Here is a 10,329-nt window from a genome sequence, read left to right as displayed (position 1 = left end):
AATAAATAGTCACGGACGAGAAAGTGGGAGTTGGGACTTGGGAAACGAGCTCTTCGGAGTTGGTTTGGGCCTCTTTTATGGGCTGTTTTTGAACATATACATCCTCGTTCTAGGCCATGCGACTGGTGAGGTAACATTTTGCTGGGCCGCTTTTGAAATAAGCCTTGCCCAATTCGGGTCTATTATATAAATTGCTTTCGGGTCGAAATCAAACCCAACCATCTGAATTACGACCCGCGACGGGCTCTTCGGACTTTTCTACTAGTTACTACTTATTAGAGCCGGTGCTCTCCTAACTTTGACCCTGGCGTCTGGAGACGAAAACAATCGGGAAGCCACTTCAGAGTTCACAAAGAGAACGAAAAATAAAAAATGCATTACTGGATTCGAGCTGATTCCGCTGATTTCGCCGGTCCTCTTCCACAACCTCGCAGGCAAGCACTCTCTCTCCTTCTCTTCTCCATTTCGATGTATGCGTTTTCCATTTATGTAGTGTGTGTATTGATGATTCATGTATGGGAAACCAAAATTATTGATCGATGTGCAGTGGTCACACGGCTGTGTTGATCGGGAAATCCAAGGTTGTGGTGTTCGGAGGCCTTGTCGACAAGAAATTTCTCGGCGATGTTGTTGTATATGATATCGGTATTCTTTCTTTCTTTTTTTATCTTCGCCATTTTTCATTTGGAGTTTCTTTCCTGATTCCTGAGAGTGCCTTATGAGTTAAGAAGGTTCCGTTTATGGTAAATATTGAAGATAGAACTGGCGAATATGTCTGAACTCGAGAAAATCTAAATACAGTCTTTTAGCTGAATGGAACACAAATTGGTTTGCAGTATGGCTATTGGCTAATCAATTTACTTAATGGGAAAAACTCGCACAATTTGTTCTTCTAAGTTAGGGTATACTGGACTTGGATTCAGCTACATAGTCAACGTAATTGTACGTTGGCTTCAGAGATCATAAAATATGACGTACTTATAAGATCGACTTAGCCAAAAAAAAAATAAAGTTGTGCTTGTCTATGTGTGCGTGAGAGAGAAAGAGAGAGAGACCAATTGCTCCTGCACCAGTCAAATTTATTGCACATATTTTTAATTTTGTTTCTTTGTTGTTTCAGAGAACAAATTATGGTTTCAGCCGCAGTGCAGTGGGAGTGGGTCTGATGGACAAGTGGCTCCCAGCGCACGATCTTTCCATGTTGCTGTCGCAATTGATTGTCATATGTTCATTTTTGGTGGGCGAAGTGGTAGTAAAAGGTCTATATGCATTGTATATGTCTTATCATATTATTTTTTCTTGTTTTACCACAAATCTCATTGATGTGCACCATTGAAGTTGGATTCAGGTTGGGCGACTTTTGGGTCCTTGATACAGGTACTTTCTATTAGTGCATTAGGTAGGTCATGATGATTTTAAAAATAGTATTGTTTCTCGGAGATTGAAATCGATGAATTTTTTATCACTCTAGATATATGGCAATGGTCAGAGCTGACCAGTTTTGGTGACTTACCCTCACCACGGGATTTCTCAGCTGCTTCTGCTATTGGAAACAGGAGAATCGTCATGTGAGTACGATCTATGCATTGTTCATCAACTAGCTCGTATGGGCATCTGTCCAATATGGAATGCTTAACAGAATATAGTTGCGTGCAGGTATGGAGGCTGGGATGGTAAAAAGTGGTTGTCAGACGTGTATGTCTTGGACACAAGTAACTACTTTTCCCTTTGGCATCAGCATTTCATTCCATTTGGATATAGTATTTAGCAATGTTGTCAAAAGCGTGCGCACTGCATGCGAGAAGCGAGGCGGAGCGCAGGGCTTGCGCCTCGCTCTGACTCGCTTCGCCTAAATTACATAAGCGAGGAAAAGCGTGCGCTTCTGTCAAAGCGCAAGGCGCAAAGAAGCATGCGCCTCTCTCGCTTTTGGTTTAAAAGGGCTTTTTGGGCATGGTATAGGCTAGATTGTTAGGAAATCTCGAACCCACCATGGCAGCCCTAGCCCCAAGTCATTCACGCCGTGGTTTCTTGAACTACCTCTCACGACTTTGTATGACACGCTTCATCTTCGATCCCTTCTCTCTCTTCCGACTCCACTGGAGAGTGTGCGACTCTGCGGATCGATTGCAAGTCGACTCTGTGCGACTCAAGCTTCTGTCGATTGCGACTGCAAGAAGACTCTGTGCCTCGTGGCCTGTGCTCGTGTCGTGCCTCCTGTTTGTATGTTCGTGAAGCTTTTTTGTTCTTTTTTCTTTTTTGTTATATATTTTTACATATCACAGATTCAGTCAGAGTGTCTATATATTCAATTTCTTATCAAATATAAATATATTTGTTACATTTTTTTATATCACAGATTCACAGTGCTGTAGTGACTATGAATGATTATTTTATATCAAACTAGTGCTGTCTAACAGTGATAAACATTATTTTATATTCACGGTAGTGCTGTTCATTATTATATATGAACTTGATATTTGTTTTTGTGATGAAATACATATAACTTCTTGTTATTACTAAATTTATTAAATATTTTATGAATATTGTGCTTCAAGTACTTAAAGCGTGCGCTTAAAGTGCGCTTTGCGCTTTGAAGCAACGCAATGCCTTTGCGCTTGAAGTGCGCTTTGCGCATTGACAACACTGGTATTTAGTAAAATGCCTTCTTCGTTAAAATGGCTCATAAACTGATTTTTGCCTTCCAATAGTGTCACTGGAGTGGATGGAGCTGGCAGTTTCTGGAACACTTCCACCGCCAAGATGTGGCCATACAGCTACCATGGTTGAGAAACGGTTGCTTGTCTATGGTGGCAGAGGTGACATAGCATTTAGTTTCACCATACGAAAAATAAGTTTTTTTTTTTATTATTGTTGTTAATCTTTGAGCACAAGCTAACTTTATGCCGAAGAATTATATTTATTCTAAGGACTATGTGACTGCTGCATAATAATTTGGTAAAACTGAAGTTTCATTCTCTTGGTTATTTCCTTTTCGATTAAAAATTGGTAAGCGCTAAAAATTGATAAGCGGCACGACTTTTCATAATCATAAAAGATCCTATATATTTAGAATGTTGCTTTGCTGCATTTTATTTTCATTTATTTTTTTTTGTTCTTCCTTCCCAACCTACAGATGAACATGTGGCTAGTGGTTAAGTTGCAGAGGCGCAACTTAGAGTAACCATGTTTAAACCTTGGAAACAGGCTCTCCGCATATTATGCAGGGGAAGGCTGCGTTCATCTTGCCTGTCTCCGACCCTATCCACTGCGAGAGCCTTGTGCATGAGAATTGTTTATCTTTTTTTTTTCCCCGTCCTAACCTCTTAAAACATGGTCTACATTGCTCTTGTATGCAGTCTACTATGAAACCAAGACTCCAATGACAGATAATGTGATACTTGTTGATGTGGTGAAAAGTATAGAAACAACATGGCTAGAGACACTATTATCTCATTTCATTCTTTTCCAATTTCCTGTATATCTGTATTCCCATGCATTACTGATACTAAGAATCAGAATCAGTGTTATAAATGTTCAGATAATTAATTGGACCCCTATTTGTGCTTTGATGTAGCTGTGCTGGTACAGCCAAAAGAAAATGAAATGTGTTTCAAATTCTAATATTGGGCCTAGCAAAATCTGTTAGTACTGGTTCGCATTGCTTTATTTTGACTACTAATACATTGACTTTCTCAGGTGGAGGTGGACCAATCATGGGTGATTTATGGGCTCTGAAGGGCCTTATTGAAGAAGGTGTGATTCTTATTTACGTATCCCCTGCTAAACATTCTTATGCACATTGCGATTTTCAGTTATCAAAACCTTCTGATGCACATTGATTTCTATCTAGTATCTATTCAGTTTTCTGGCCTAGTTTAATTGTTTAAATAGCTATTTGCCCATCAAAAGTTGTGAATGACACTATCCTGCTGTTGAGTGTCAAATATTCTCGTGTAGTAGTATTGTAGTAAAAAATAATTAAGTGCAAAACCCAGTGACTCTCAGTATTCAAAAATAAGATCCATGTCCAGAATATAGGTGCATTTGGTTGTTCAAGTTTGTCTATTGTGAATGCTTTTCTAAATTCTCTCTTTCAATTAGAATGTTGGCATGTTGAGTTGATGAGAATTTTGTGATCTGACTTGAGTTTATGTTTTCTCTTTGTTGTGGAAGGAAGAGATTGAGACACCTGGATGGACCCAATTGAAGCTTCCAGGTCAATCTCCATCTCCTCGCTGTGGGCATACTGTCACTTCTGGAGGGCACTATGTAATGACAATTCTAAGCCCTTTCTGAATTTCTGCATATATGTGTTTCTAAAAATTTTATACGTCATTTCTTCTGCGTACATGTTGATCTCATGTTCTGTCAAGGACAAAGTAACTCTGGAAACATTTTTCATTTATTTCTAAATTCTAAGAGATGGAACTGGAAAGTAGAGCTTGGGCATTTCATATTTAAAAGAACATAAGCCGGCCCAACTTGTATTTATGAGTTGAATTCCTTGTATTTGTTTTGAGTAGGGTTATATTTTATAGCTCGTGTATATGGCGAAATAAGAAGTCAAGTATAAATAGCACTAGAAAGTTTTTAAGGTAGAAAAGAAAAAAAAGCAGTTTTATATTGTTTGTGATTTATGATCAATAAGCTTCCGTAATTTTCATTGACATTTACTTGGAATTTTTTCTTCCATAAGATAATTTCATTGGGGAGATTTATCTAGCTTCTTCATGCACTCTTACCTATTGATAGTGTCAGAAATACATCAAGCCCCTAAATCAGTATGGTTCATTGACCTTTTATTGGAAATGATTTCTTGCAGCTCTTACTATTTGGAGGGCATGGAACAGCTGGTTGGTTGAGTCGTTATGACATTTATTACAACGATTGCATTGTTTTAGACAGGGGTGAGTGCTTTTCATCAGTACTTCTTGAACTTTTAGTGGAGTCTCTCGGATCTGCCATGATTTTGTTAAATGGATTATATATCCTTCAATGCAAAGACTGTATTGACTTCCTCCAACTGAGACTCTTTCTGTGAAAAACTAACACAATATGATTAGCATACTTGAGGTCAAGTAACCTTTCATTTGGCATTAAGTTATTATTGTGGAAGATGGTCATAAAGAATCAGGAAAAATTTGACATTGATAGGTAATGTTTGTCCTTTTGGAATTACAATCAAATTGTTGTGTGCCTCTTTTATTTCTTCGAAGTGATGGGGCTTTAGTAATTTCTTAGAAATGCGAAATGCAATATCTTATAAGAGATATTTGTTTGAATACACTGTGGTTTACCAATTGCAAATCATTCCATGACCTAAGCAATGTCCTGTTTTCTACTGGAATTTATGCTGCTCTTTACTTGACTTTTCTTGTGCCTCTAATGCACTTTATTTAATAAAGACTTACACATAAAAAAAAATATAATCAAAATAAAATAGTGTAAACCTCTTTTTTTGCCTTAAACACATGTTAATGATCTTGTAATTATCTTTTTTCTCTTAGTTTCTGCGCAATGGAAGCGCTTGCCTACCGGCAATGATCCCCCTCCTGCACGAGCATACCATTCTATGACATGCATTGGTTCACGTTATCTTCTATTTGGTGGCTTTGACGGGCAGTCAACATTCAGCGATCTATGGTGGTTGGTTCCAGAAGGTACCAAAATTCAACCATCATCCTTTCTGTTGCTTTATTTTTTGTTACTTATTTTTCTTTGCTTGTTTTCTAGACGATCCTATTTCAAAGCGAGTGTTAGCATCGCCACCAAAAACTCTTTCTGAAAACAAGGATATGGCTACAGCAAATGACAGCATTCGGTCTGCTTTTAAGGTATCAAGGCAACAGCTGCAACAACCTCAACCACTGTCTAATGTCCATGTGCAACTTGCAGAGCACCTAATAACTTCTGATTTAATTGAACTGAAATTCTGTTGGTTATCTTGGCCATATATTCACTATGCAAATGTATTGCTGAAATTGCTAAGGACACAATAAATTTCATTTTTTTAATCGTAAGCAATGATAATACCCCTTAAGTTAACAGAGAGTTCATATGCAGGACCCTTATGGTATGTTACTGCATGCAAGATTCAATTTTTGGAATTTCCGTCAGGAATATGCATTCAGATTTTGGTTGGAATGTCAGATTGAAATTTATAAACTTTCATTGACTAAATTCATTACTGCATAAATGAAACCTGAGTTGTAATATGTAATCATCCATGTAATGATTCTATTTTGCTCTTGATCAACTTGAACTCATTTATTAACCGTAATCTTGTTTCTTTCTTGCCTTATTTAACTAGGAAGGAGATGGAGAGGAATATGCTATTACAGAATTACAAAAGAGATTGAACATTTCCTTTGCACTTTCTGGTTCTAGGCTTCAAATTATAGATGAATTAGAAGACAAAGAATTTCTGGAACTTGCATCAGGGTTCATTGGAGATAAAGTTTTCAACACTCCTCAGGTTTATCTGATTTATATGGTTTGTATAATTTGAGGACGCATCTTATAAGTTATAGTTGTTTAAACTGACACTAGTTTCTGTGGTGGGAGAAAAGGCAATTCAGGCTCTTCGTGACCGCTGGAGAAATTCTGCACCTAGATCAATACCACTTAAGGAGCTTGGACCCCTGCTTCGTGACTACCAGCGCCTGATTACTCGTCATCATTTGTAAGAATAACAATTGCTCAGCAATCACTCTTTCTTCTATTTACCGATGTGACGAAGGATAGCAGTTGTCTTTCTTTTTACCCAATGCACATTTTTTTTATTCCCTTACTATTTTTTTGCCAAGATCTCTTAATGGAAACATCACTATTGTTCTACTGCATCAAATGCCTTAATTTACTTTTCGTTCCTCAATAGATGGGGATGTTGAAGTCCTAGTCATTGCGGAGTAAAAATAAGAATAAGCTTGTAAAACATGTAATGGAAGAAATATTAATCGGCCCGATCATGGATTCGCTGTGCTTTTTTGATGGAATCTTAATGGACAATAATCATACAGGAGATAGGGCTGGAGGATGCCAAAATATTCATACATAAAACAGGCCATAAAGTTTCAAGTGAAATTTGTAATAACTCTATAATAAGTTTTGACTTTTCGTTCGAATTATTCGAGTTTTCTTATAAAGTATTTCTTAAGGTTCACTCTGCATTTCGGTTGACATTTTTACTTTGCCCATATCCTTTATGCATGTGGCAGGTCAAGTGATGGATCAGATATACAATTCTTAGAGTCTGGCGTTCCTGGGAAAGAAACTTATGAATATTATCATATTAAAAGTGCTTCTCAGGTGTGAGTCATGTCAAATTATCTTATCTTTTCTAGCTGATTTTGTGCCAAATGTCTAAGGATTTAAATATAGTCTGTGTATCAAGAATGATATGGACTAATTGGAATATAGTACTAGAATTATATTGAATTTCTTTTGTTGCCTCGCACCTTGGGACCATGAAAGTATTTAAAATCCCACTTTTAAGTCAGTGGGCACTTACTGTGAAAGCTTTATTAGTTCTCCTAATTGTGTTCATCTTTGTATACCGATCATGAAAGCCTAATAATTGTCATCCTGGGTTGATGTCACGAAACTGCTGGATCTATTACACGCTTGCTCGTTTTCATTATGAACATCACTTCTATGGTTATTTATGCTCACTTTTTATCCAATGCCTTCCAAATAAATACCTCCCTACTTGCTTTCCGTAAAGTTCATTTGTTCTCTTATTTTGTTAATGTTTTATTTTCAGCTGCGTATGGATGATATCCCAAAGCTGCTGGCGGAATACATACAACTGTCGCCTGTTTGAACCAAACTCTGTTTAAAATTACCTTTGGAGTGGCTGAAAAATAATTGTGAGAACATTTTAGGTAAACTGGTTTATATCATACCCAGTGATTGTAATATATCACGAGTTTGTGCCGGTGACATTATTGATTGATTTATTGTTATATAAATTACAAAAGAGAACTTATCGTAGTTGACCTCTGTTTTTCCAGTTGAAAAGCCTGAAGTAGCAAAAGATGGAGCTCCTGCACAAGTGGCTCCAAGCTATCTTTGCTGGTAGTAGACAGTTCTTGCCAGAAGTGTGTTTTTTTTTTTTGGTTTCTCTATTCTGGGAGAAAAGATGGCTTTTCGTGATGTGAGTTACAAAGCTCGTGTATTTTAGACTCTCTAGACGAGGCTTTTATTCTTGAAATGAAACTAATAAGTACAAGAAGACCGATGCTATGGTACAAGGGTTTGAATTTATTTGGCTACTTTCATAGCCATTCGTAAAGATTCTATGTTTAGAAGCACAAATTGTCAGGAAAACTAAACAATCAGGGTCAAAATACTGGATCAGGAGTTCGGCTTTCTAATTTATGGATTCTGTATTAATGCTCAGTTCCTCCAGCTTCTTCATTCTTAATCTCTCACTCTCTGTCAGCAGCTGGTAATAACACCACAAAGTTGACAGTGAATATGAGAAGAAAATGCAGCATGGAACATGAAGATTTCGAAGTATCACGAAACCAATAGTTGTTTCAGGTATTATATGTACCTCCATTAATGTGCTGACAAGCTGAGCCTTTTCTTTGCTCTTTCCATTGAAAGCTTCCAGCGCTTCTTTATATTCTTTCTCCTATTATGATATTAGAGGCTAAATTGTTGAGTAGTTAATTTAGATTAAAAGAAGAATATGAAGTGAAGGAAGCCCATGTTCTACCTTCTTATGGCAGCTCTGTCCTAGAGACTTTTGCTCTCGATTAGCCATATCGATCTTTTTACGGACAACTGCAACTTCTTTCCTCATGGGATCGTCCAGCACCTCCAGCTCCTGATAGATGACGGAAAAACAGAAGGTATATCAAGACTTTACATTCTGGGTTTTTTAGTCTATGTATTACATAAATATATGGTTCCTTCAACTTACTTCCAGAATTTGTACAAGTCGTCGGGTTGCCTCTCCGGCACGCCCCAGTTGAAGCTCAACTTTCTCCTTCACCTCCATCTTCTTCTTCTCAATCTCTTCTTCTCTTTCTTGCAATGTGGATATAGTCAATATTGGCATCTCCACTTCTTCATTCCCATCAACTGATCTTCTGCCACTGCTGCTGCCCATGCTTCCTGTATTCATCTTCTGTGTATTTGCACTACTTGTGCTTCTGCAGAAACTAGCTGTCGAGCTCTCTTTATGTTGTCTTCTTATGTTGCTCTCTCGTCTTTTGGTCTACCGTTGCTTCAAAGCTCTCTCTTCTCGCTGTAAACATTTGAAGCAAAGCCAAAAAAGAGCAACTACTGTTCCAATTCAGCGTTTATGGATGTCTCAAGTAACTTACGACTTCCATGGGTTTATTTTTTGCCTTCTTGTCCTTGTAGTTGAACCATCACATTCTCTGCGGTTTCAATTTATGTAGTGTTGGTAACTGATTACGTACGTAATATGCAATGTGGTGGTGTAACCCAACTGGGCTTTTACTTGAAGCAACTCTGTCACGTGTTGAATAAAGTGTGTCACGTGATTTCAGAGGGTTGACCGGTTGAGTATAATTGGTGTTTTTTTTAAACGAGAGAATGACAGACATCATACAAGTTTGTTCTTTAGACATTCGATATGAACTTCAACTTAAGCCGTTAGACTCACCCACATGGTCACATAAGTTTCTCACCTGACGACTAGGTAAATTAGACCTAAATCTAATGTTTGGCCACAAGAATATTGTTCTCAGTAAGAATCAAACTCAGACTTTTCCTAGTCTATATCGTTTGGTTTGGATTATTGATGTGTGTTGGCAGGGAATAACAATTTCGTGTGTCAAGAAACTAGTAAAATTGTTGAGATAAAATATTAATATTAAATGTTGAGAAACACTCAAAAAGTCGAATCAATTTGTTTCTATGAAATATATAGTAATTATTTTTCACTTCAGCATTGATTAATATAAAAATCACCAAAATCAATTAGTTTTAAAAAAATAATCAAAAATGTTGAATAATAGCTGTTTAAATATTAATTTCAAGTCAGTAATAAAAGCAATAATAAATAAATAAAAATTATTTTGTAAATGAGATTATGTTCGATTTTTAGTGATTTTTGTAAGAATTTTATTCAAACCAAAGTATTTGTGAATAAGATTATGTTAAACTTTAGAGGATTGAGTATTATCACTTATGTAAAGTTATTCTCAAATAAGTGCATTATATATATGTTAAGTAATTTCTTAGGAGTTATTTGTAGGGATTTTTATCACTTATACTCTTAAACTTAATTATCCTTTATTTTTGTGGTCCTTGAATTACGAACTGTAATTAGGAATGACAAAACTCTGTTCA

At 36.8% G+C, this 10,329-nt stretch overlaps 2 protein-coding genes across 4 annotated transcripts; one reads left to right on the top strand and one right to left on the bottom strand.

The window, feature by feature from the left end:
* The first annotated feature begins 284 nt into the window (after positions 1–284).
* On the top strand, positions 285–8,309 carry LOC119989669 (protein GLUTELIN PRECURSOR ACCUMULATION 3). Of its 3 annotated transcripts, none has more exons than XR_005465874.1 (17): positions 285–434; positions 548–645; positions 1,121–1,259; positions 1,349–1,377; positions 1,472–1,568; positions 1,657–1,712; positions 2,709–2,816; positions 3,697–3,753; positions 4,178–4,269; positions 4,823–4,907; positions 5,508–5,660; positions 5,734–5,834; positions 6,311–6,475; positions 6,570–6,682; positions 7,218–7,308; positions 7,763–7,883; positions 8,013–8,309. XR_005465874.1 is itself a non-coding variant. In XM_038835331.1 (16 exons), the coding sequence occupies exons 1-16, from the start codon at positions 373–375 to the stop codon at positions 7,820–7,822; spliced, it is 1,506 nt and encodes a 501-aa protein (XP_038691259.1). In that variant the 5' UTR covers positions 285–372; the 3' UTR covers positions 7,823–8,011. The 3 variants fall into 3 exon arrangements, 1 of the variants encoding a protein (XP_038691259.1); XR_005465875.1 differs by having other exon boundaries at positions 1,339–1,377; XM_038835331.1 differs by lacking the exon at positions 8,013–8,309 and having other exon boundaries at positions 7,763–8,011.
* Positions 8,105–9,526, bottom strand: LOC119989670. The gene is made up of 4 exons (XM_038835332.1): positions 8,930–9,526; positions 8,723–8,833; positions 8,558–8,638; positions 8,105–8,446 (listed from the first exon to the last, which is right to left on the bottom strand). Exons 1-4 carry the CDS (start codon positions 9,131–9,133, stop codon positions 8,372–8,374), a joined length of 471 nt encoding a protein of 156 aa, XP_038691260.1. The 5' UTR covers positions 9,134–9,526; the 3' UTR covers positions 8,105–8,371.
* Positions 9,527–10,329: the final 803 nt, after the last annotated feature.

This window comes from Tripterygium wilfordii, chromosome 21 (genome assembly GCF_013401445.1).
Source record: "Tripterygium wilfordii isolate XIE 37 chromosome 21, ASM1340144v1, whole genome shotgun sequence".
NCBI lineage: Eukaryota > Viridiplantae > Streptophyta > Magnoliopsida > Celastrales > Celastraceae > Tripterygium > Tripterygium wilfordii.
The sequence above is the reverse complement of the archived record's forward strand: the minus strand, read 5'-3'. Positions and strand labels throughout refer to the sequence as shown.

Excerpts from the sequence above, each read along its gene's own strand:
- LOC119989670 (XM_038835332.1), bottom strand. The coding sequence starts at position 9,133 with ATGAATACAGGAAGCATGGGCAGCAGCAGTGGCAGAAGATCAGTTGAT. Across the intron at positions 8,834-8,929 it reads GACTTGTACAAATTCTGGAA|GAGCTGGAGGTGCTGGACGA; the intron begins GTAAGTTGAAGG and ends GTCATCTATCAG. Across the intron at positions 8,447-8,557 it reads TTGTCAGCACATTAATGGAG|CTGCTGACAGAGAGTGAGAG; the intron begins GTACATATAATA and ends TGTTATTACCAG.
- LOC119989669 (XM_038835331.1), top strand. The coding sequence starts at position 373 with ATGCATTACTGGATTCGAGCTGATTCCGCTGATTTCGCCGGTCCTCTT. Across the intron at positions 4,908-5,507 it reads TTGCATTGTTTTAGACAGGG|TTTCTGCGCAATGGAAGCGC; the intron begins GTGAGTGCTTTT and ends TTTTTCTCTTAG. Across the intron at positions 5,661-5,733 it reads ATGGTGGTTGGTTCCAGAAG|ACGATCCTATTTCAAAGCGA; the intron begins GTACCAAAATTC and ends CTTGTTTTCTAG.